The 26,900-nt window shown below is 37.2% G+C and overlaps 2 protein-coding genes across 14 annotated transcripts in view; one reads left to right on the plus strand and one right to left on the minus strand.

The window, feature by feature from the left end:
• The window catches only part of RNF146 (ring finger protein 146), a 31,831-nt gene extending 16,332 nt beyond the window's left edge, over nt 1-15,499 (plus strand). For 5 of the 12 annotated variants that reach the window (XM_047735100.1, XM_047735101.1, XM_047735108.1 and 2 more), the window contains 2 exons: nt 5,312-5,419; nt 13,955-15,499. In XM_047735100.1, the coding sequence (XP_047591056.1) occupies nt 5,418-5,419; nt 13,955-15,035 (1,083 nt within the window). In that variant the 5' untranslated portion in view covers nt 5,312-5,417 and the 3' untranslated portion in view covers nt 15,036-15,499. Of the gene's footprint in view, nt 1-1,143; nt 2,331-3,832; nt 3,861-5,311; nt 5,420-13,954 lie in introns of those variants that run through there. The other 7 variants (XM_047735109.1, XM_047735111.1, XM_047735112.1 and 4 more) reach the window with 5 other exon arrangements.
• A 2,004-nt stretch (nt 15,500-17,503) lies between these two features.
• ECHDC1 (ethylmalonyl-CoA decarboxylase 1) overlaps nt 17,504-26,900 on the minus strand; it is a 62,503-nt gene continuing 53,106 nt past the window's right edge. For both annotated transcript variants that reach the window (XM_047735115.1, XM_047735113.1), the window contains exons 6-7: nt 17,812-18,411; nt 17,504-17,589 (exon numbers count right to left, since the gene is read on the minus strand). In XM_047735115.1, the coding sequence (XP_047591071.1) occupies nt 18,003-18,411 (409 nt within the window). In that variant the 3' untranslated portion in view covers nt 17,504-17,589; nt 17,812-18,002. The remainder of the gene's footprint in view (nt 17,590-17,811; nt 18,412-26,900) is intronic.

Here is a 26,900-nt window from a genome sequence, read left to right on the forward strand (position 1 = left end):
AGAAAGTAACATGGAGTTCATTTTCTTAATTCAACAATTCTGGTAATAAATTGCCAGTTTGGTATGTCAAAAGATTGTTAATATGCAAGACATTCTAAACTGGCATTGCCCAATATGGTAGCCACTAGCCACATAGAGCTGTTGAGCACTTGGTAAGTGGCTAGTCTGAACTGAGTTAGTGCTGTAGGTATAAAATAAATACCAAATTTCAAAGAGTATATACACGAAAATATAAAATACCACATTAATAATTTATATGAAATACATTTGGAAGTGGTAATGTTTTAAATATTTGGGGTTAAAGTATTTAAATTAACTTTACGTGTTTTATTGTTCTTAATGTGGCTAATAGAAAATTTCAAATTATAAATGTGGCTTGCATCATATTTCTGTTTGGTGATGCTGTTCTAGACTTCTCTGAGATAGAGTACACCGAAGAAAAGATTTCTTTTTTAAAGAAACACTTTAAAAGACACTTCCCATCTCCCTATATTGATAGCTTTGTGATTTGGGGTTAAATCCTTATGGGTTTGGGTTTCCTCGTTTATAAAATGGGTATAGTCATATATACAGGGTTGTTTTAAGGTTATCGAGAGCTTCATGAACTTTCTAGTATGCATATGAACCACCTGGAGATCTGATTCTGTTGCTATGGAATGGGGCTCCAGATTTTTCATTTGTAAGGGACTCCCAGGTAAATGCTGATATAGTTGTTGGGGACACAGTTTGTATAGCTAGGATCTAGAATACTACATAGATTTTAGTTTATTTTCCTCCCCCTAACCGTTATCCATTTAGGGTCCACTTTGAAAATTATCCATGGGATACAGGAATTGGAAAAGTTGCTGTAGCTTGCAAGATTTACTAAAACTGGTTTTATTCTTGTTTTTTTATCCACATTCTGAAGAATTCATTGCCAGTGAACAAAGCCATAGGTGAATGATGTGCTTGTCAAAAGATAGAAAGATGGCTTGAATCTTACATTTGTAAGTGTATTAACTTCCCTCTTGTATATTTTAAGCTCTTTAAAGAAATGATTAGAACTTGATTATCTTTATATCTTTAGTGGCTGGGTGCCTTGTTCACAGAACTCAAATAATGTATGTGAATAAATTTATTTCAGTATTTTATTTTTCTCAACAGTTATTTTAAGAAGTTATTCCTTCATCCAAGAAATAGCACTTCAAGCCAACAAAACCTGATTGGCAGTTTACTGACCATTTAGAGATAAAACAGTCTTTATCTTCAGGAGGTTGATGGTTTAATAGAACAGTCAAAAGCAAACAAATAATTTCAGTGTATGGGTTAGCCCCATACAGTAATAGGAGAATGTACAAAATATAGTAGAGGGAACAAATTTTGGGAGATAGTCCGAGAAAGTGGTAGTATAGTAAAATTCATAAGCTGTAAAAGAGCTAGATTATATTAGGAGGAGGAAGTACAAAACTACAAAAGGGAGGTTTAGGGAAGTATGAGTAATTTGGTATAACTAGGTTATGAATCCGTAAGAGTGGTGGTAGGAGATAAGTAAGACTAGAGAGAGATTTAGCCTTTGAATGCTGTCCTTAGGAGCTTTGCCTTTATTGTATAGATTGAAGAACCAAAATGGGCTTCACATATGGGAGGCCCATTGTGCCTTTTTAGCATATCTCTCAGAGGTTTAAATTTGAGGGGTGTTACTGAAGCATGATAGAACAGTAGTTCAGGTGAGAGGTGATACATGTCTAAACTAGGACACTAGCAATGGCAAGAGAGTAGAGGATAGATTCCAGAGGTGTTAAGGATAAAAGTTGGCAGAATTTGGTTGGAGAGATGAGAAATGAGATGAGAGATGAGAAAAGGATTTTCTGTTTTTCTTTATCTGCATTCCTTGATTAAAGCATGGAAGCTGAGATGTCACTTTGTAAGATGTGTGCAGACATGGGGGTTTGTGGAGAATGTTTAGATGAGAGACAGATGTGAAAGACAAGTATTCTATTAAGAAAGAAGTTAAAATGGTTGGGTTCCAGATTGGGCAGGAAAAGAAATGAAACTGTCAACTGCCTAAGAAAAGAAGGCTGTCAAGAAACTAGAGGTCCTTGTGAAATTAAAGAGTTGTGGGAATGAGTAAGTTAGCTGGAGGGACCAGAGTTTGTAATCTAAGACGAAGATTACAATTTTAGAGAGGTAGCACTGTAGGTGGCTTATAGTTCCGCATGTATCATCATATTTTTTTGCTGGATGGACAGGGAGGTGAAATTCACTGAATTTAGGATAATAGGAATTAAAAACGGGAGTACAGTTTTTCTCAAAGTGGATTCGATGGGTTACCTGCATCACTTTCACTTAAGGTGAGATTCCTGGCTTAAACGCCATCTGTGTCTACTGGCCTAGAGTGTCCTGGGTTAGGGCCCAAGAATGTATATCTCTAATAAGCAACCTCAGTGGGGCAAGATTAAGAACCTCTTAGTTAGTAGTTGGAATGGGTCATATTTAAACTGGCTCACAGTAATGTGTCAGAAGTTAGGATGGAGAGGAGGATGAATAGTGAAAATTAAGTCACTGCCTTAAAGGTTAAGCTAGAAGAGCTGTAGGTAATTACATAGTCAGTGGTGAGCCTTCAAAGAAATACTGTTCTTGTTAAGAGTAATAATGATAGGATAGTAGAATGTTTCCTCCTGTCCTGTGTGTAAAAATGGGCAGTTTCTGTTTTGAGTAGCCTGTAGGAGAGAAATGAATGGCATCTCCTGTGGTGCCATGGAAGTTGTAGGCACCTAAAGGGTAAAGTGAAAGGGTTTGTGGTGGGGAGTAGGGGTGGTCAGGACAATGGAGTCCATATAATGTGTGGACTAAGTTTCCAAAGTCTGTATAACGAAAAGGTTATTTAGAAACTTACTTTGAGTCAGTTACTTTTGAAAATCCTCTGGTTCTAAAACAGATGATTGTTCTGTTAAACGTTGAGTAGGATAAGCTGGCTCATATTAAATCTCACCGGGAAAAATTTCTATAAAAGATAAATAATTTATCTTTAAACACTAAAACCCCTATATTGTGAGAGGCACATGGAACTGGAAGAATTTGACTCTTCCCTCTTGCTCGTACTGTGAGGCTTACAGTTTTTTTAGTCCTTATGTTTGCTTGATTCTGAGTTCTGTGTTGTGATGTGCCTCCGGCACTGGGCATCATGAAGTGGCAGGAGAGAATACTAATAGAAGGATTAATGGCTGAAATGTTTTGGTTGGTGCTTCTGGATTCCCTGAATAAGAGGCATCTTGGGAGAAGTTTGACTTAACGATTGTAAACTTGGATATGCATATACATAGCAGGAGGTTCTAGTTAATGTGATGGCCTTGTCTTTTCACACACTACATTCTTGTAGAAAGGCAGTGGCTATGGAATATATTGCATGTGGGCTAATTTGTCCATATAGAACCTGTTTGACTTTAAAAACATTTTTATTGTGATAAAATATAAATAACATAAAATTCACCATCTTCGCCATTTTAAATGTACAACTCATTGTCCTTAATTACATTTACAGTGCTGTGCAACCATTGCTACTTTACGGTTCCCCAACTACTTGATTTTAGCCAGAAATTCTGTATCCATTAAGCAGTAACCCTGTTTGCTCCTCTCCCTTGCCCCTGGTAACTTACCTACTTTCTGTCTCTGAATATACCTATTTTCTTTTCTTTTCTTTTTTTTTTTTAAGATTTTTATTTATTTATTTGACAGAGATCACAAGTAGGCAGAGCAGTAGGTAGAGAGAGGGGAGAAGCAGGCTCCCTGCTGAGCAGAGAGCCCGATGAGGGGCTCAGTCCCAGGACCCTGAGATCATGACCTGAGCCGAAGGCAGAGGCTTAACCCACTAAGCCACCCAGGTGCCCCTGAATATGCCTATTTTCAATACTTCATTTAAGTGGAATCCTAATATTTGTCCTTTTGTGTCTGGCTTATTTCACTTAGCAAAATACTTTCAAGGTGCATCCATGCATCCATGTTATAATATGTATCAGAATTTCCTTTCTTTCTATGGGTGAATAATACTCCATTGTATTTGTATACCACATTTTCTTTATTCTTCTGCTGATGGGTGCTTGGGTTGTGTCCACCTTTTGACTTTTGTGAATAATTCTGCAGAGAGCATTGGTGTACAAGTATCTGTTTCCGTCCCTGTTTTCAGTTCTTTTGGGTATATACCTGGGAGTGGAATTGCTGGATTATATGGTAATTCTGTTCAATTTTTTTTGAGGAACCACCAAACTTCACAGTGGCTGGACTAGTTTTCATTCCCATCAGTAGTGTACAAGGGTTCCAGTTTTCCACATTCTTGCCAATGCTTACTGATTTCCTTTTTTTTTTTTTTTTAAATTATAGCCATCCTAATAGATGTGAAGCAGCAGTTCTTGTGGTTTTGATTTACATTTCCCCTGATAACTAATAATGTTGAGCATCTTTTCATGTATTTATTGGCGGTTTCTGCATCTTCTTTGAAGAAGTATCTACTCAAATCTTTTGTCCATTCAAAAAATTTTTTTTGTCCTTTTGTTGTTGAGTTGTAGGCATTCTTTAATGTATTGTGGATATGAAATCCTTACCAGTACATGATTTGTAAAGATTCTCTCCCATTCTGTAGGTTGACGCAACTTGCTTGACAATGTCCTTTAACGTCCAGAAGTTTTAGTTTTGATGAAGTCCACAATTTGCTTTTTCTTTTATTACCCATGCTTTTGGTGTCATTCATATCTAGGAATCCTTTGCAAAACCCAACTTCCTAAAGATAAACCCCTCTGGGGGCACCTGGGTGGCTCAGTGGGTTAAAGCCTCTGCCTTCGGCTCCAGTCATCGTTCCCGGGGTCCTGGGATGGAGCCCCGCGTCGGGCTCTCTGCTCAGTGGGGAGCCTGCTTCCTCCTCTCTCTCTCTCCGCCTGCCTCTCTGCCTACCTGTGATTTGTCTGTCAAATAAATAAATAAAAATCTTTAAAAAAAAAAAAAAAGATAAACCCCTCTGTTTTCTTCTAAGGGTTGTATGGTTTTACCTCTTTTTAGGTAGTTGGTCTGTCTTGAGTTAGTTTTTGTATGTGGTGTGAAGTAGGGGTCCAAGTTCATTCTTTTGCAATGGGCAGTTTCTGTTTTGAGTAGCCTGTAAGAAATGAATGGCACTTCCAGTACTGTGTTGAATAGCAGTGGTGAAAGCAGGTATCCTTGTCTTGAAATTTTCTCATTTTTAAGATAAAATTTGCCACTGAATTTTGTTAAGGGATCGTACATAATTGACTGATTTTACTGATCTTAATCTGTGTAGAAGTTGATGAAATAATTTCTTTTGCAGCACAGCATGAACCAGCAATGGAAGACAAAATACCTCACAGTGTTTGACTGCCTGTGAAGATGATTGTTTATTTTTGTGACAGACAGCTGTGGGATTTGTAATAGAAATGTAAGTATGGCATCATGGTTTGTCCCAAAGATGCAGTAAATTAAATGAACTGATAAAATGCAATTAGCCAAGTATATGTTATATTTAGTTCTAATTATACAAAATGTGCATTTTGTATTGTTTTAGATGTTTTATTGAGTTAGTAATTTTATTCACGTTAAATTATTGTTAATGTAGATATCCAGAAATCTTATCAGGAGAAATTTCTATAAAAGTCAATGAAACAAGACAAAAGAATTTTCTCATAGAAGGCTAAAAAACTGGGAATTTTTAGATCTTCTAGGCTCTACTTTCTCTTTTCATACTAATTTACTTAAAAACGAACCTAGGCAGACAGTATCACATTCTATAAATAAGAGGGACTTAACGGGACTTAAAAACACTAGTTATTAAAAGCTTGTTTAACTAAATTGAAGTGTTCTTTAAATTGATTTTTTAAAATAAAGATTTAGAGAGTGTGGGGGAGAGAGGGACAAAGAAAGAGAGAGAGTCTTAAGCAGACTCTGCTGAGTGCAGAGCTCGACACGGGCTTGATCTCACAACCCTGAGATTACGACCTCAATTGAAACCACGAGTCAGACATTTAACCAGCTGCACCACCTAAGCGCCCTAATTAGTTGATTTTTAAAAAATTTAATATATTACTGCATTTTAATTAATATTGAGTTCACTCTAGCCCCCAGTTTTACCAGTTGTGTTTTCCTATTGTTTAGTTTTTGTGAAATATGCTTCAAAATACTACATCACCATGATTTTGCCCATTTTGAATGTCATTCTATTCTTGATGTATATTTTTACATGATGAACAAACATATTTCTATCTTCCAAGTTAATATGAACATTATCCAACCTGTAGTTATTATTTCACATATTCTCTCAGTTTGACATGTAACTATTACTATCTACTTCAATATGATGCTTTAATTATATATTAAAAGTATGGCAATATCATTCTTAGTGTTGAGAATCTGATAAAAGAAAAGTGAAATTTATAAGCATTTTTCTTTAAAATTGGGGCAAATAGGGTGCCTGGGTGGCTCAGTGGGTTAAGCCGCTGCCTTCGGCTCAGGTCATGATCTTAGGGTCCTGGAATTGAGTCCCGCATCGGGCTCTCTGCTTAGCAGGGAGCCTGTTTCCCTCTTTCTCTCTCTGCCTGCCTCTCTGCCTACTTGTGATCTCTCTCTGTCAAATAAATAAATAATCTCTAAAAAATAAATAAATAAAATTGGGGCAAATATGTCTCTTATTTAATCTTATTCATATGTTATCTGCCCTTGTGTGTGTGTGTGTGTGTGTGTGTGTGTTTAAATCCTGTAGGTTAAATATTATAGGTGCTGGTCATCAAGGAGCTAGACTATGGTCTAGGAAGTGAACCATAAATATTAATTAAACAGTGGAAGAAATGCCATATTGAGGTAATAATAAGATGCTTTTGGAACTGAGAGGATTTAGTCCATCTAATGGTCCAGAGTGAGAACTTTTAGCTTGATCTTGAAGAATAAACAGAATTTTAACAAGCTGAGAAAATTAGGAAATGTTTTTGAAGCTAAGGGAATGAGGGAGAGGCACAGCTGCCTAAATATCAGGGTATCCTAGGGGAGTCAGGGAGCAATCCCATGTGGCAAAGTGCGGTAGGGAGGAAGAGATGTCAGAGTTGGTAAAGGGAGTATTTAGTACCTACTATATTGCTAGGAGCTCACTGGGTATTTTATTTGGATTATTGAATTTAATTACTGTGAAAAATGGTAATAGCTCATTTATTGGTGAAGAAACAGAAGTAGAAAAATGAAATCATTTGCCCTAGGTCAGTGTTTTCCAAATTTCTCTGTTAAAAACTTGTTAAAAACACAGATTTTTAGACTGTAATGCAGATATGTGCGAATTTCCAGGGTAGAGCACACCAGCTAATTCTTTCTTTTGGAGAGTTTGGGAAATGCTCTCCTAGGTCCATGTATTAAAAATAAATGATGGAGCCAGGATTCTAGCTAAGTCTGCGTTACTCTAAAGGCTTATGTCAATGTACTCAGAAGCCAGTGCTTAGGAATTTGGATTAGATAATGTAGGCCGTAGAAAACTATTGAAGATTGGAAAGAAGACTAATTAGACATGATTAAACTGAGAAAAAGGGATAAAGAGGAGAAAGGACCGAAGTCAGGGAGTCCGCTTGGGAGGTTAGTACAAGAGTGTGTCCAAGAAGCCAGAATTGGGATTATAGGCTTTGGGAATGAAGGGCACACATTCTAAAGGTTTCTGTCATGGAAAAGAGAAGTGGCTAAGGAATAAGGGAGCATCCAGAATGGCTCTGAGTTTTAGGCAAGATCAAAAACAGGAAAGAGAATGAATGTTTAGGAGAGCAGAAATTTTGATTTTAGTCCGGTTTTATTTTAAGTTCTTGGAGAATACGGAGGTAAATTCTTTGAATACAGATTGGAAATACAGTTGGCATGTTCTCGATATTAGATTTTTGGAGTCATGGTAGTATATGTATTAAGCTGAAATATTCAGTAGATTGTGTAGACACAGAATATAGTATGAAAATAGGACCACAGACAGCACCTTTGTGAAGAATACTTGTACTTAAGGGCAACTAGAGAAAAGAGAAAACAATAAAATAGAAAGGAAAATTGAGAGAAAGTACCATCATGGAAATGCACAGTATAAAGTTTTAGAAAAAGAGTTGGTGGTCATATCATTCAGTGCAGTGAGATCAAGTATATTGAGACAGAAAAAGATCATTAGACTAAGCATGGTAGTTGATATTGAAATTTAGGGGTAGAGAATATTAACCAAAATCTTGAGGGAATTGGGATGGTACTAACACCAGAAATTGAGGGGTTAGCTTTTCAAAACAACTAGCAGTACTCTATCTTGAGCCAAGAGGAGTGATAATAAGGTAGAGTAAGGATAAAGATAAATTTCAGGGATTCACCCTTACCTAATTTTTGAATGATGAAGGAGTCCAGGATATCTCTAAACTAAGAAGTTGGGGAAGTTGTGTAATAGTCTTTGGGGGAATAAGGAAAGGAAGTTGTCTTGACTGAGTGAAGAGTTATTCATAGGAGGCTTGATAGTCTCTGGGAAATCAAAATAGCTATGTGTGTTGCTCACAACTTTTACACCATACATTTCACTATAAAAGTGGAAATTTTCATGAGTTTAATAGTTAACTTTTATTAAGTTTTCTCCTTGCTTGACCCGTCTTTTTTTCAAATGTCTCCCTTGTAGCTTTTTTGGTGGTGGTGTCTCTTTATTCCCCATCTCTCTCTGACCATTTCTTAATATCTTTTGTAAGCTATTTTGCCTCATTAGTAAACACTGAAATAATCCAAGGTTCTTTGGTTGGGCCTTTTGTCTGCTCTCTCTGCAGGTTTAATTTGGGCATTCACTCATTTTCATGTCTCTTAAGAACCATGTATTGGTGACTCATCAGACTTTTTTTCAGTTTAGATTTCTTCAGAGTACCAGTCCAGTAAATTGAGCTGTCAACTACCTATCTTCATCCAGAGATCTTATAAGTATCTCAAAGTCATTATGTCTGAAACAGTACTCTCTTCTCAGATTCTGAATCTTGATGGGTATGCGACCAATGACCAGAATGCAAATACTTTCATTTCCTAAGTATTTCTTGTATTCATTTGTTGGAACCTTTACATCTGCATCCTCCCTCCCATTATCTTATATCTGAATTACTATAAATCCTAGTTTCTTTCTTGCTCCATGCCACTAAGTCTTCCTCCAAAAAGCTGTCCAAATGATTTTAATAAACAACTAAGCCTATCACTTCCTTACATAAAACCTTTCAATGAATTCCTTTTGCCTACTTAGGAGTTCATATGTAGACCAGCTTCATAGAGATCCTGAATCCTTTGAAATTATATGTAACATTTCATCAGATTGTTCTTAATAATGCTGTGATCTAGAAATGTTTAAGAACTGGGGCATCTGGGTGGCTCAGTTGGTTAAGCGTCCACCTTCAGCTCAAGTCTTAATCCCAGGGTCCTGAGATTGAGCCCTGCATCGGGCTTCTTGCTCATGGGGAGCCTGCTTTTCAGCCTGCCACTCCCCCTGCTTGCGCTCACATTCTCTCTCTCTCAGACAAATAAAATTTTTAAAAATAAATACATAATAAATAAAATGTTTAAAACCATTGGTATTTAGAGAAAATGTTTAAGTTTACTAAGATAACATAATGTACAAGGTCTTTGCAGCATTTCCTCTTGGATAGTATATTTTATCATGGCCATAATTATGGAGGCATTCATTAGTAGCTAAGAGTGAAGACTGAAGTTAGTCCATCTGGGTTTGAAACATAGATTTGGAATTGGCTCAGTCATTGATGAATGGAGCCTTTGGGCATATCACCTGAGCTTTCTGTATCTCAGTTTCCTTATCTGTAAAATAAGGAAAATAGTGGACCCATTTTATAGGGTAATCTGAGGATTGGGTGTAAAGTATTTCAAACAATACTCTCCCTCAAATAAATAAAATTTTAAAAAAAGGGGGGAGAGGGGTGCAGGGCCTGAATGGCTCAGTCAGTTAATCATCTGCCTTGGGTTCAGGTTATGATCCTGGGGTCCTGGGATTGAGCCCTGCATCAGGCTCCCTGTTCCACAGGGAGTCTGCCTCTCCCTCCCCTCCTGCTCTCTCTCAAATAAATAAAATCTTTAAAAAAAAAAAAAAAAAAAAAGAATTTCATTAACAGTTGATTTATTTAACCTAAATTGAAAGGGATGAAAGAATACTTGTGCTCCCATTCTGTATCTAATTTTAGTTCTTTATCTTCCCAAAATGTTTAAAGTTACACTGAGGCTTAAATGAAGCAGTAGGACCTGATGAATTAAAAGAGGCTTTCATATGCAGGTTTATGCTTTCATTTAATTTATCCACTTTATAATAATTTTGAGTTGAATGTGAATTATCCCAACTTTACTGGTGAGAAAGCTGAAGACCCAGAAGCACAGTGTGAGTATGTGATTTTTTTCAAAACCTCTTACAGGTACATTAGGTACTGCTTATATTTGGCAGAATTGAAAGTAATGTACATAGACGGTTACCACAGTATAAAGTTTCTTGGAACAGACAAAAGTATTCTGAATCTTTTGCCAAATGTAAATCGAAATATGTGGTATTCTATCTCTTGTCATTTTGGGAAGTACTAAGATTTTGTATTTAAGAAATACATAGGAGTTGTAGGGAGCCTAGCAAAATGTATTGTGCACGGCCAGTTCTTTCTGGGGAAATAAGCATTGATTAACCAGTTGAGAAGCAAGTGCTTTCACTTACAACTTAGATTGTTATGTAACAAGATCTTTGAAGGCAAGTGTTTATTTCAAAATACTTTGAAGCTCTTTTAAGTGCCTAACACATGTAGGAGTTCATATCTGGTAGAACTTACATAGGTTGGGAAAAAGTTACAGTTTACTAGTTTGTGTAACCTAGAGTTTCTGGTAAAGGAGTTGATTGGAAATGGAATTAAAGGTTGAGAAAAGGTTTGGAAATCAAGTATTTCATAGTGATCCGTTCTTTCCACTGAGACTGTGAGCCCCTTCCTTTTCTAGACAGATACAATCTTTTCTAAAACTTGCTATCATTTTGAACCTTGTATATTGTAGAACCAAGGACACAGGAGAAAGCAGTAAGAGAATAGATTGTTGGATGTGCTGTGATTTAAAGCCTAAGAGGATTGTTTCTCAAAAAACACCAATTTCACCAATCTTGGTGAAATAAATATTTTTACTGACTATACCTTTTGTAACCACTTTACCCAATTTTGAATGCTTGATCTTGGAAAAAGGCAGAAATTCTTATTCCTTGTTTAAAACAGCAGAATCAATGGTACAGAAAGACTGTCATTCATTTTAAGCAGCAGTTAATTAATGGTTGCCAATCTCTGTGAGACCTTCACCTCTATTCCTCAGTCTTTTTACATATCACTGGTGCACTCCTCTATCATTTTCTGCCCTCTTAAAGACAGAGGCTTAACCAACTGAGCCAAGGCGCCCCCTCATTATTACTTTTTATAAGCATCCCAACATGTTATTGCAGGAATTAGGCCATATTGTGATTATCTGCTTTGCTTGCATGTGTGTTTCCTTATTTAACAAAGTAGGCATGTATCTTTAGATCCTTCAGTACTCAGCATTGTGGGGCACCTGGGTGGCTCAGTTGTTAAGTGTCTGCATTCGGCTCAGGTCCTGATCTCAGGGTCCTGGGATCGAGCCCCACATCATCCTCCCTGCTCAGCAGGAAGCCTGCTACTCTTTCTCTCACTCCCCCTGCTTGTGTTCCTTCTCAGTCTCTGTGTGTCAGAGAAAGAAAGAGAGAAAGGAAAAAACCTCAGCATCATATATGGACTATGGTAATTTTTTAATAAATGTTCATATGACTCAATAAGGCAGAAATTAACAAATTTTATATGAGTGTTTAAGCCCAATATCATCCAGTTTAACAAATCTTGTTCCTTTCGGGCAGTTTCAACATTCATGTCATTTTCTCCCTTTTAACAGGATTGTAACATTTGTGAAGCTTTAGTGATTGCAAAGTATTTTTGTTTGGTGTTTGTGTTTTTTGGTTGTTCTCACTTAAGTTTTATAAACTGATTTGTAGGTAAGGAAATTTAGACTGGATTTAACTGGGTGCTGAAGAGTAAGGAAGAGGGAGACTCGGGTTTTTAGATTTCTTATCTAGCAGTGGTTTCATTGTGTAATAGCTGCCTTATTTCACGTCACCTTTCTCCCTTGGCCATCTGCAATTTATCATTATAGTCTTCAGTGTGCTGCTTCTGGGTTGATCTTGAAGTGCACTGACAGAATTTTTATACATTCCCAAGGTATGTACAAATAAATTCTTAAAAAAAATTTGTCAGCCAGGTGGTTTAAATTAATATTTAAAGTAAAATAAAAGGGACATTTGGGTGGTTCGGTTAAGCCTCTGCCTTCAGCTCAGGTTATGATCCCAGGGTCCTGGGATTGAGCCTTGCATGGGGCTCCTTGCTAGGTGGGGAGTCTGCTTCTCCCCCTACCTGCCACTCCCTCTGCTTATGCATGCTTTCTCTCTGACAAATACATAAAAATCTTAAAAAATAAAACTCAAAACATCTTTTTTTTTTTTTAAAGAGTTTATTTATTTGATAGAGATCACAAGTAGGCAGAGAGGCAGGTGGGGGGGAGGGGAGCAAGCCACTCAGGCGCCCCTCGAAACATCTATTTTATATGATGGTATTATATTCTCCACTGAAAAACATTCATTTTCTTAGCTAATATTTGAGTGTTCTCTCTCTGCCAGGTCTTGTATGGGAATACAGAGACGAGCCAAAGTGATCTGTGTATTGCCTTTACAAATCCCACTTGCTTATGGGGAAGACTTAAATTAACAAAATAAACATACATATAAATGTAACACTGTAATTCTAATAAGTGCTATGAGTGAGAAGTACATGGTAGTAAGATATTTAAAGGAAAAAAAAATAGGTGATTTGACCTAGTCATGGAGACTTCCTCAAGAGGGATAAGATGGGTAGTAGTTAGTCCATGGGGGATGTGGAAGGCAGGAGGTAAAGAAATGTTCATAGAGAGAAAACCTACTGAAGGGAGCAGCCAGTGTGTTTGGAAGCCTGATCAAGGGGAAGTCTGATAGAGATGAGGCCGGTGTGAGAGGTGGGGGGCAGGACCATTGCAGGGCCTATAGATCCTAGTGTTTATCCTAAAATCAACTTTTTAAGCAAGAGGTAAGGCTAGACCAGTTAAAAGGCATTTTCAGTTATTTGATAAACAGTATTTACTTGGTGGCTAGGGAAGGGTAACAATGCATAGTAGGTGGATTCAGGACATACTTAGGATAAAATTGGTAAGACCTGCTGATGTTTTGGTTGCAAGGAGTAGAAGGGCAGTTTCAGTGATGGATTTCTGGCTTGAACAAGCAGGTGGATAATGGTGTCCTGGGGTGGAGGGGTGGAGCTTTTACGGAGTAAATAAGGAAGAAACAGATAATGAGTTCAGTTTTCCTTTTTGCCCTCAAGACATCCAGGAAGAAACCTAAAATCAACCATTAGAAATCTAGATCTAGGGGGGCGCCTGGGTGGCTCAGTGGGTTAAAGCCTCTGCTTTCGGCTCAGGTCATGATCCCAGGGTCCTGGGATCGAGCCCCATGTCAGGCTTTCTGCTCAGCAGGGAGCCTGCTTCCCCCCCCCCCTCTCTGCCTGCCTCTCTGCCTACTTGTGATCTCTCTCTCTGTGTCAAATAAATAAATAAAATCTTAAAAAAAAAGAAAGAAAGAAATCTAGATCTAGGTCTCACTACCATGTACTTCTCATTCCTAGCACTTAGCAGAATTGCACTGTTAACATCCATGTGTGTGTTTATTTTGTTAATGTCAGTCTTCTCCATAAGCGGGTGGGCTTTCGTTTTTGTTTTCCCATTGTCCACTATGTAGCACATGTATATAATAGGTGCTTAATAATAATCTGAATTGTCGAATTATATTAGAAGAGTTGAAAAACAGTTTTAATAGTACATGTATTTTCTTTCCTTTTCTTAGGATGGCTGGCTGTGGTGAAATTGATCACTCAATAAACATGCTTCCTACGAACAGGAAAGCGAATGAGTCCTGTGCAAATACTGCACCTTCTCTAACTGTCCCTGAATGTGCCATTTGTCTGCAAACATGTGTTCACCCAGTCAGTCTGCCTTGTAAGCATGTTTTCTGCTATCTGTGTGTAAAGGGAGCTTCATGGCTTGGAAAGCGATGTGCCCTCTGTCGACAAGAAATCCCTGAAGATTTCCTTGACAAGCCAACCTTATTGTCACCAGAAGAACTCAAGGCCGCGAGTAGAGGAAATGGTGAATATGCATGGTATTACGAAGGAAGAAATGGGTGGTGGCAGTATGATGAGCGCACTAGTAGAGAACTGGAAGATGCTTTTTCTAAAGGTAAAAAGAGCACTGAAATGTTAATTGCTGGGTTTCTGTATGTTGCTGATCTTGAAAATATGGTTCAGTACAGGAGAAATGAACATGGACGTCGCAGGAAGATTAAGCGGGATATAATAGATATACCAAAGAAGGGAGTAGCTGGACTTAGGCTGGACTGTGACGCTAATACCGTAAACCTAGCGCGAGAGAGCTCTGCCGATGGAGCGGACAGCGTATCAGCACAGAGTGGAGCTTCTTCCATTCAGCCTCTAGTGTCTTCTGTAAGGCCCCTGACATCAGTAGATGGTCAGTTAACAAGCCCTGCAACTCCATCCCCTGATGCAAGCACTTCTCTGGAAGACTCTTTTGCTCATTTGCAGCTCAGCGGAGACAGCATAGCTGAAAGGAGTCACAGGGGGGAAGGAGAAGAAGATCGTGAATCACCATCCTCAGGCAGGGTACCGGCACCAGACACCTCCATTGAAGAAACCGAATCAGATGCCAGTAGTGATAGTGAGGATGTATCTGCGCTTGTTGCACAACACTCCTTGACCCAACAGAGACTTTTGGTTCCTAATGCAAACCAGACAGTATCTGATCGATCAGATCGATCAGGAACTGATCTATCAGTAGCAGGGGGTGGAACAGTGAATGCTGGTGTCAGATCTAGAAGGCCTGATGGACAGTGCACAGTAACTGAAGTTTAAATAAAAGTCTTCCGCTCCATGCTCAAAGTTAAAATGGTTATCTGTAAATTTCTGCCCACATAACATTATACTCATCCCTGGTAGTGCATTTTTGGGAGTTGGGGTGGGAAAGGGTATGGGGAGGACAGACTTGTAATTAAAATGTCTAACATGTCTGTTGAGGAATTTATTTAATATAAGGAACTTGGCGTTAATAGTTGAGAGCGGTTTAGTAATAACCCAGTTTTCTTGAGGTCTGTTTATTTTATATATTTTTTAAATTTCTTCAGTTCTTTTGGCCAATGTGTGTGTATTATCTGTGCATTAACAGTCCTCATCTGACTCTTGCGTTGTGTCTTATTTTTCTGCATGGATTGATGTAAAACCATTACTCAAATTTGGCATCTATGAGATGTTGGTATTGGTATGAACAGGAAGCTTAATTAATGTGAGAATAAATGTGAATCTGGGATTTTAAAATAGATGAATAACAGCTATTAAATAGTAAAGTTACTGAAATGGAAATGTAAAGAAAACAGCTAATAACTCATGTTTCAGAATCTTGTCTGTAACATACTTCACAGCGTTTCCCATAGGCTTTGCTGTCTAGTCCTTGTAGTTTGAGGTTTCTCTTGACCTGCATTTTTCTTTTTGATTACAGAATTTATAATTTAATAAATACTAGAGTTTATCAAAAAATAATTTGTCTGTTGTTTGAGTCTGGAAAGAGGATGGAAACATTTTGACATTTGGGGTCAAGTCAGTAAACAGGTGGTGGTTTGAAATGGTTGCATTCAGCTTAGTCACCTACTCAGGAAAGTTTTTTTTTTTTCAGAGAATATTTAAACAGAATCTACAAGCAATTGCATGGAATAAGTATGTATGGAAATAAACCTAAAGCTCGTGAGACTTGAATTTCTTATATAAATGATAGTAGAGACCATACATATTAGATTTTCATTGCCAGTCTTCACTAGTGGTCTGATACTAATGAATTAAATGGTAGGCTTATTTGTAAACAGCATTAGTAGACACAAATTTAGTTTACATAAAACATAGAATTTGTGATAAAATAGGAAGTCTTGGGTTAACTTGGTAATCCAGAATTTGTTTCTGAAAAATGGTAATGTGAGTTTGTCTTAATATATTTAACTCAAAACAGTAGGATCGTGTTGAAGCATATACAAGTTATTTTTAATATGTTTTTCAAATGTGAATTGAATGTTACCATAGCAAATAAAAACTGTCCTTACTTTGAAAGTATCTTTTATCTCTTGTTGTGATAGGTTAGAATTGGGAGTTAATTCTTCGACTTACATGCTTTTTAGAGCCTGTATTATAGAGATCATAAAAGTATGAGTTGTACATTTGTATTAAGTCTACTTTTAGAATATAGCTAGTTATGGAAAAGAAAGGTCAGCTACTTTTCAGAAGAAAATAGAAATCTGATATATAATGCAAATGTTAGAAGATGCTTCATGAGTCCTTTTGACATCTTAGGAAGTTTTGATGTAAAGTTAAATTTTATTACTAAGTAAACAGTAGTACTTACTACTAGCTCAGAAATTCCAGGGCATACACATAATGGCCAATTTTGTAGAGTCAGTAGACTTTCCACATGATGACTATTGTTTGGGAGAGAATTTAAAATAGAAAACTAGGGGGGCGCCTGGGTGGCTCAGTGGGTTGAGCCGCTGCCTTCGGCTTGGGTCATGATCCCGGGTCCTGGGTTCGAGCCCCACGTCGGGCTTTCTGCTCGGCGGGGAGCCTGCTTCCTCCTCTCTCTCTGCCTGCCTCTCTGCTTACTTGTGATTTCTCTCTGTCAAATAAATAAATAAAAAATCTTAAAAAAAAAAATAAAATAAAATAGAAAACTAGGTTATTAAAATACCAAATAAGGCTCCAAATTTGTAGGATGGTAAGGTGGGAAGCTTTTTTATTTAAAAGAAGAACCATAAAAAAATAATAAAAGGAGAGCCATTCAGCAAATCTTTTTTAAAATTAATTTATTCTTTAATTTTTAAGTAATCGCTACACCTAGTGTGAGGCTTGAACTCACAACCCCAATATCAAGAGTCACATGCTCCACACACTGATCCAGTTCTTTACCATCCTAGCTGCTTAGAGCATAAGAAAATGATTGATCATACCTTTTCTTATCTTGTCCCTGACTCCTCTCCACTTTTGTTCTTTAGCGCAATTTTCATTAAGTTATCTTGTAAATTATTTCCAGGTAAGACCGAACAAATACTATATAAAAAATAATCCAGGGGCACCTAGGTGGCTCAGTGGGTTAAGCCTCTGCCTTCAGCTCAGGTCATGATCTCAGGGTCCTGGGATTGAGTCCCACATCTGGCTCTCTGCTCAGCAGGGAGCCTGCTTCCTCCTCTCCTGCTTGCCTTTCTGCCTACTTGTGATCTCTCTCTGTCAAATAAATAAAACCTTAAAAAAAAAAATTTCCAGGAGTAGGTTTTGTGGAAAGGTTTTTACCTTTTAAAAAACTGGTCTTTGGTTGGTTATAGGGTAAGAACTAGTGTGGGAATTGATGACAACTTTTAAGCCAAGTGTGGGATATTTTATTTTATTTTTTATTTTTTTTTAAAAGATTTTATTTATTTATTTGACAGAGAGAAATCACAAGTAAGCAGAGAGGCAGGCAGAGAGAGAGGAGGAAGCAGGCTCCCTGCTGAGCAGAAAGCCCGATGTGGGGCTCGAACCCAGGACCTGGGGTCATGACCTGAGCCGAAGGCAGCTGCTTAACCCACTGAGCCACCCAGGCGCCCCAAGTGTGGGATATTTTAGCTAAATGTTTCAGATTACTTGATAATTACCTAAATATATTGGAAACTAGGTCAATAAGTTCACCTATTCAAAAAATGATTAAAAACAAATCAAATACTAGTGTAGCCTTCAAAGTAATTCTGGTATTTAACTTCTATAAATGTTAATCACTGGGGTTTTACTTGTAGTACATCATATTTTTAAAAACTATTTATTAAATTTTCCTTTCCTGGCAATAGCCTCTTTATTTGCAGGTCCACCCCAAAGTGTTCCTACTAGGTCTTTTTCAATCTGTAATGCCTCCTCGAAACAAAGCTCTTTGCCTGAAGAAACGCATCTTTTCAAAGCTCTAATTACTTCTGGTGGCCCTCTGGTAAACTGCTTTAGCCATTCTCGTGCCTCCCCTAGACATTCAGTTTCATCTGTAGACTGCAAGACCTCTTCAGCCATTCCTATGTCTAGAGCTTTTTTTGAATCCAATTTGAGAGCTCCGCTTAACACTTTGAGAGCCTGCCTACTGCCAATGATTTTAACTAGTCGGGTAGCACCGCCCCAGCTTGGTATTATACCCAGGTCTTTGTGGACAAATCTGATCACACTCTCTGCAGTCAGTAATCTGCAAAAGAGAAAAGAAAAAATATTAAGTATATGTGCTTTAGTCATAAAGTACTATTCATTATCTAATCTGAAATCTCCATAGAACTTTATATAGGTAGATATGTTATATTAAAAACCGAAAGTTCAAAGAATCTGGCTAAGTATACAATTCAGTTTACTACACAGTCTTTAAGAATTCCCTTTGAAAATGATATCAGCATTTTAATTGTGCTACTTATCCTTGGCTTTGGGAAATAACTTAGTTTTTATTTTATGTTTATTCCTAAAACCCCAAATTATCTTTCTAAAGTGAGTGGTGGCCTAATGAGAAAATCTGGACTAAGTGAAAATATGGGAGTAGGGAATGCTAGGGTCATACTGTGAAAAACAAAAAACAAAAAACAAAACGCATAGTAAAGTTCTTAACCCAGCATCTATAGTCTTCAAGCAAATACCTACTAAGCACTACTAAGCACTACCTATGCCAGGTTGTCTAGATGTGGGACTACAGAAATGACCAAAATAAAACCGTGTGTTCAGTTCACATTCCTGATAAGAGAAAAGACACTGAACAATATAGGACCAGCGGTGATAAGTGCTATTAGAAAAAATAAAATGGGGCAAAGGACTAGAGACTGAGATGGGTGCTGGCGGTGTTAACTAATGTTAACTAGTCCTCAGAACAAGGATATGAGGTATAGTAATATCCCCATTTACAAAGGGAAACTGAAGTCACAGAGACTAAATAAATAGCCCACTCAAGGCCATTGCCACTATAGCAGAGCCAGAACTTAAACCCAGGAAGGTTAGCTTATTAGGTGTGCTCTTAACCTCACAGTACAGATAACAGCAAGACTAGGATGGAAACAGCATTGCCATTAAGAAAGCGGACAGTGGCAGGGGCTGGACTAAATGATGATTTCCTGTAGTAGGGATGCATTTTCCCCAAACAAGGTTTTTATTAACAGGGTGATTAAGAAGCAAAGTGGAACAAGAAAGGGGAGTGTTAACACTAATCAGTGGACATAGTAAATGGCTTCATATTTGCCAGTTAAATATCCATATACTATTAACAGAATGCACAAAGCTATCCTGTGTAGGAAATACTGCCTGTGTTTTATTTTGATTGCACACTTCAATGAGCTTTCACTGTAATCTGGAACAAAGGTAATGTCTGAATTTTAATTTTTTAAGAAAAATTATAGCTGTCAAACTACTCACTATGCAAAAGACGGCCTTATGTTAGTTCTGCTTTTCAAAGTGTAAAATGCTCAGCTGCAGGTGTTTTGATTCTATCAGCACCAAGAACAACAGACTCTTAGTCTTTGACTCTTTAATCAGGAAAAAATATTCCAGTAAATTCTCACAAAAGCCTATTTATTAACTCACTGGGACAGAGAACTTTCTCTTCACAGCTGTGAACTCCTACAACGGAAAATCTGCCTCAATTATGAACAATTGCTTTTAAAGGCAAATAGCCATGAAAATAGTAGTTTTCAATAAATTTAAGTAGAAAGGAAGAAAGACAAATCTCTTATGAAATGAATCTAGCCCAAAACTGTGAGAGGAGTACTGCCTTGTTACAATAAACAGAAGAAAAATGTCAAAAATTAAGAAAGTGGAATAGAAATTATAGAAATAATGACTTAGTAGTTAGAGATAGGAATACTGTTAATAACACAGTTCTATAAAACTTTCACCACATAAACTGAGTGTGTCATGGTTCTAAATTACATCCTAGAATTGACACTGATGTTGGCTCAGAAATATGCCTACAATACAGAAAAAGATTATGTCAGAAAATACATTCACTTAGAATCAGCTGAACATATGAAAGTTGGTTAAAGCCCAAAATGAGGGGATAATGTAGATGAGTTTATGACAACAAAAGTTATTATCTATGTAAGCACACTTATATTTGGAATTCTCTGCTTCTAAAGAAGTCTCTGTTTCTATACCATGTATTTTTTTTTTCTTCTGCCATATTTTATAAGGTCAGGTATACTTTTTGAAATATTTTACAACTCTAACAAATCTTAAGATAATCTTTGTAAAAACTACCTGTTTGATCAAACTCTGATATTCATGTTTTACACACCATGCCTAGGGTATGTTTATCTACTGACATATATTTAATGTACATTAGCAAATACTACCAAAAAATTTATTAATGTCAACACATCAGTACACACACCCTAGGCATGATATGTCAAAACTGGATGTCAGAATTTAATCACTACAAGTAGTTTTTTTTTTTTTTTTAAGATTTCATTTATTTATTCGACAGAGATCACAAGTAGGCAGAGAAGCAGGCAGAGAGAGAGAGAAGGAAGCAGGCTCCCTGCTGAGCAGAGAGCCTGATATGGGGCTCGATCCCAGGACCCTGGGATCATGACCTGAGATGAAGGCAGAGGCTTTAACCCACTGACCCACCCAGGGGCCCTGGTAGTTTACTTTAGCAATGAGAGATCACAAAACTCTATTAATCTAAAAATTAAAGTTTAAATATAAAATTTTAAATGTTGATAACCATAATCTACAAAGAAAATGTCCAATATCCAAAAATAGAAACAGCTTCCTGATAGACCTTACAGAATTATACACTAATTACTTCTAGAATTTAGATGCAGTTATGCCACCTGTAATAAAATTTATTGCAAGCAATAATCTATACGGAAAACTGGAAGACCTAAATCTTAAAGTTCTAAAGATTTAACAGCAAACTCAATTTATAAAATGATATTAAACTCCCTTATTTTGTAAAGAAAAAGAATTACAAGTATCTTCTGCTTATCACTGTAGTTACTATTGGCAATGTTTAAAATCTTTGACATCTTGGTAGAAAGGGGATGAAGAAATTAATCAAATGTCAATACGCTCCTCATTACAGTGTGTATACAACAGTAAACTACCGGTAATAAAAAGTATCACCTTCGACAGGTGTTGTAAAATCAGTGATGATACCTGAAAGTACTGTTAGCTGTGCTAGTACTTTCTAGTAAGTTAGCTATAAGTTGCAAGTCTTTGAAGAAATGTATTCCAGAAAAACTATTTTTAAAGATTTTATTAGAGCACGCTCATGCAAGCAGGGGGAGGGGCAGAGGGAGAGACCGAGAGAGAATCTCAAGCGGACTCCCTGATGAGCATGGAGCCTGAGGCTGGGCTTGATCTCACAACCCAGGGATCATGATCTGAGCTGAAACCAAGAGTCAGACCCTTAACTAAGCTACCCAGGGCCCCCAAGAAAAATTTTAAGACAATTATCAAGTTTTACTTAAAAAGGAAGTTTTTAAGTAATGCTTAGAAAATGTTTTTTAAAATGTTTATTTTTTAAGTAAAAGTACTTTTAGTGAACCCTGTTATAAAGAACTGAGAAACAAACAATTATGTTGGATGACAGTAAGGCTTTGATGCGAAGTGCACAGACTTGAACCAGACCGCCAGGCTCTGCCGCTAGACTGACTGCATGCTACACCTTGTGGAATACAGCAAGGAAAGACACACGGTGTAAAGAGGGCAAGGAAGATTAAACCACTCAACATCCCTGGGCTTCAGTATGCTTGCTTATAAAATAGATATTATAGCACTTATGCCATAGAATTATGAATATTAAATAAGTTAATATGAAAAGTGCTTAGAATGTATTTGCAACAATTCATTTGAATAGAAGAAATCTTAAAGGGATTGCATACAACATACTTTATTTAAAAAAAAAAAAAAGGCTCTGAATCTGCCTCAGCCACATCCATAGTAGAGCACAGTATTATACTTTTATTCGGAATATAAAAGTTACATATATTTTGTAGCCTCACAGTGCCTGACACCTCTTAAGCTATGTGTACTCGCTTGTATGAAGTTGATTGCATTAATAGGTCGGTCACTACAAGTAACCGTTGTGTTTCTGCTAGAAATGTAGTATGAAGTTGTTTCCTGGACTAAAAAGACTTGATCCCTAAAGTACTGAAAGTAAAAGAACTATCTGTACTTACACTGGGAAGCCCAACAAATGATGGTATGCTATCCTTCTTCAGTATCTGTTAACAGAGACTACAAAATATATACAATTTTTATCTACAGGTAAAGGTAGAAATAATACTGTGTTCTATAGATAAGGCTGAAACAAAAGAGTCCAAGTTGATTTAAAAAAATAGACATATAGCTAAGGATAACTTAAGGAATACTGTGTAATATAAGTAAAAGCATAAATATTTTTACATTTTAAACAAAGCATTCGTGTTACAAATTAATAACAATGTCATAAATCTAAAGTTTGGAATCACTGATTTAAATAAGCTTTAGGGCCAGAAACTGCTAGTCCTTTTACAGTACCTTTTTTTAAAGATTTTATTTATTTGATAGAGACACAATGAGAGAGGGAACACAAGCAGGGGGAGTGGGAGAGAGAGAAGCAGGCTCCCCACTAAGGAGGGAGCCCCTGGGGCTTATGACCTGAGCTGAGGGCAGATGCTTAATGACTGAGACACCCAGACGCCCCTACAGTGCATGTTAAGAGCCAAAGGCAACAAAACAAGTTGTGGTGACATGAGGAAATATGTTACATAAAAAGTATATAAGTAGCAAGAGCATCTCTGATCACAAACAATACTATAACTCATGCTTAAACGTTAGCACTGATTTGTTTGCACATGTACTTCCCTGGCGCCTTCTCCCTCCTGCTTTCTACCTAACATCATACCCCACAACAAATTATGAAAACGAGAAGGCAAGAACCCACAGATGCTCTCCATAATTTCCCCATAATCTACTCTGTGAGTAGATTTCCTACTCTTAAGTGATTGACCTCATGAGGCTCCATTTATTCTATCCAGAGACTGCCTGAGTAAGGACGTATATGGTTGAATGAGTGAACTTTTGTATTCGTGTATGGAAGGGGTGATAGTAGAGTGAGGGAAGAGCAGACAGGAAAATGTTTTGGGATATCAACTCTGATTTTAATATTCAGTAAGTAAGCCTGCTCAGAGGTGAATTTTCTTGATATTACAGGATCTAAAGTAAGAATTTCCACATAATATGGTGGTAACTGCAAAGCAAGCCAACACAGGCAATGTGATTGCTTCCTAAGGTGGACATCTCATATTCAAAGAACAGGCACTGCCACATCAGAAATGAAATTTGATTTTTAATTACTCTGGGATATGTATGTGCACACGGTGTGCACATCTGTCTCTGTGCAAGTGTATGTTATAGATTTTTTTTTTATTTATAAATAAAGTTCATATGTAAAGGAAAGGGCAATCTGCAGTAGCTCCCTTGGGATAAGCATGCTTATAGCTCCCTTTCTTTGTAATATGCCTTAATCTAATGGGTAGCAGCTGGAAATGCGAATACCTGGAGCTAATCTATTATATTTAGATTAGTGACAACAGTGTTAGAGAATGGACACAAATTAGGCAGACTCTAAATTGCATAGGTGAGAATTTTATTTCACTAGGGTGATGGAGGAATAAAAATGTGTTTTTCATCCTGTATATAAACAGCTAAATCCTTGATCTTCCAAAGAGAAACAGGAAAAGACAATGTAGACAATTCACACACACATACACACACACACATCCCAACGAACATGAAAATTTATGTTACCAAAAACCTTTAAAAATGCAAATTAAAATTTAATTTCTGGTTATTAAAATTAGAAAGCAGTTTTTTTTTTTTAAGATTTTATTTATTTATTTGACAGAGAGAAATCACAAGTAGGCAGAGAGGCAGGCAGAGAGAGAGGAGGAAGCAGGCTCCCTGCTGAGCAGAGAGCCCAATGTGGGGCTCGAACCCAGGACCTGGGATCATGACCTGAGCCGAAGGCAGCGGCTTAACCCACTGAGCCACCCAGGCGCCCCTAGAAAGCAGTTTTAAAAAATTATACTCAGTAGAAGACAGGATGCTCTCAAACAGGTACTCATCTATTGCTGGTATTAGTATAAAGTGGCAGAGTCCTTCCTGAAGAATAACTTGGCACTATGTATGAAAGACTTTGAACATTTTCACATCCTTTGATTAAGTACTTGAACTATTAACAGGATTTATTCTAAGGAAATAATCTGAAATGTGGTAAAGCCTTTTATAAGGTAGTTATCACAGCATTAGTCATAATAAAGAAAAACTCGAAACAACCAAAGGAGGATATTTAGTACATCCATACTGATGGAATATTTTATACTTATTAAATTCATGTTTTCAAGTATATTTAAATATATTGCAAGACTGTTTTCATTTCTGGGATCTCTAGGGATCAATCAACTTCCAGACTTTTTCAGATGGTTGGCAAAATCAAGTTCCATGAGATTTTAGAATTGAGGTCCCTGTTTCTATGCTGGCTTTCAACTGGGGGGTTGTTATCTTCTTCTTATTTTTTTTTAAAGATTTTATTTATTTATTTGACAGACAGAGATCACAAGTAGGTGGAGAGGCGGTGGGGGGAAGCAGACTCTCTGCCGAGCAGAGAGCCCGACGCGGGGCTTGATGCGGGGCTCGATCCCAGGACCCTGGGATCATGACCCAAGCGGAAGGCAGAGGCTTTAACCCACTGAGCCACCCAGGCACCCCTAGGTTGTTTTCTTCTAAAGGCCACCTGCATTCCTTGGTTTAAGGTCTCTTTCTCCATCTTAGATGCCTTCTCCTGCCTCTAATCTCTCTTGCTTCCCATTCTGCCTCATGTCTTTATTTCTTAAAGGCTCATGTGATTAGACATGCAGATAATCCAGGATGATGTTTACAACTTCAGAACCTTAATTATATTGGCAGGGTCCCTTTTGCCAAATGTTAATATAGTTTACCCTTGAAAAACACTGGCATTAGGGACACTGACCCCATGCATAGGGGGTCCCCTCCACATAGGTGATTAATATATATTTTGTATATGTATTTTATACTATATTTTAACAAAAAAGTAAGCTAGAGACAAGAAAATATTAAGGAAAACCATAAGGAAGAGGAAATACATTTACAGTACTATAAAAAATCTGGGCGTAAGTAGACCCATGTAATGTGAACCTGTGCTGTTCCAGGGTCAACTTATAACAAATACTGAGGAAGAAGAGAATGTGAGTAGACAGCTTTGTGGGGCCATTGTTCTGTCTACCAGATCACCTAAAAGCATAATGGAAGTACTTAAACTTGATTTTCCTTTCATTCCATTATGCTATTAATTTTCCTGCACTACAACAGCTGGCTCCCAATATCACCATCACCCCCTTTTCACCTTTCACCTTCTAGGTAACTTCTGGCTAACTATTCAAGGATTCCTTTTGTTTTATCGTTTTAGTTGTTAGTAAGTAAAGACTTCATGGGGCAAACAATCTCCATTAGGAAGAAAAAGTGAGTATTTGCTGGAATTACAGCATTATTACTCTTAGGTGAATGTTAAAAGCCCTCTAAAACCTGTTGAGGAATCCAGATTTCATTAAGTGTAGACTGTAGATGTGCAGAGTTCCAGAACCCAAAATAAGACTTTTTCCCTCCAATATTAACTTCAAAAAACCAGAGTATAAAGGCATGATTGGTCCCCTGCTGTGCTGTCACTTTAAAGGACAACATGGGTATAGAAATCTAATTAAGAAATTAAGACCTAACTGTGGGAAAAAAGGTATGTACCATAGTTGGTAGAATTAATGTATTCTGTTAAGAACTTCCCTAATTCCAAAATATTTCAAATACACAGAAAATAACATACTCAAGTACTCACTACCCAGATTCTATAGATGTTAACATTTTGCCACATTTATTTCTGAACTCTATTCTCATCCCTTTTCCTTCTCTTCCTGACTTTTCTTTCTTTCTCCAGTGGCAGCTAATCCTGAAGTTAGTGAGAATTATTTCCATGCATAATTTAACTTTTAATAAATATTCTATGATCAAATAGTAAACTTCTGCATGAAAGAATAATATTTCAGTTTTATGTCCAGTATCACAAAAGACAGTGTACTCTGACTACGAACATGCTCAATATTTGGCAGGTAATTTTTATATTGAAAATGAATTCACCAGATTATCATAGTGTGATGACATAAACCATTAAGATAATTCAATTAACCCTGTCTACTCTGATTTATCACTTCCGCTGTTGAAGGACCTTTAGGGTTGTTTCCTGATTTTAGCTATTATGAATGGTGCTGCCATGAACATTCTAGGACCTCTCTGTAGATGAACATCTGTATGCATTTCTATTGGATTTATACTATATTAGGTTTCTTTTCATTATTTAAATCCAATTTAGTTAACATATAGTGTTATTTGTTTTAGGGGTAGAATTTAGTGATTCATCAGTTGCATGTAACACCCAATGCTCATTACATCAAGTGCTCTCTTTAATGCCCATCACCCAGTTACCCCATCCCTCCACCCACCTCCCCTCCAAAAACCCTCCATTTGTTTCCTAGAGCTAAGAGTCTCTTGCAGTTTGCCTCCCTCTTTGTTTTTGTATTTTTTTCCTTCCCTTCCCCTATATTCATCTGTTTTGTTTCTTAAATTCCACATATGAGTGAAATCATATGG

Source organism: Lutra lutra, chromosome 6, assembly GCF_902655055.1.
Source record: "Lutra lutra chromosome 6, mLutLut1.2, whole genome shotgun sequence".
Lineage (NCBI taxonomy): Eukaryota > Metazoa > Chordata > Mammalia > Carnivora > Mustelidae > Lutra > Lutra lutra.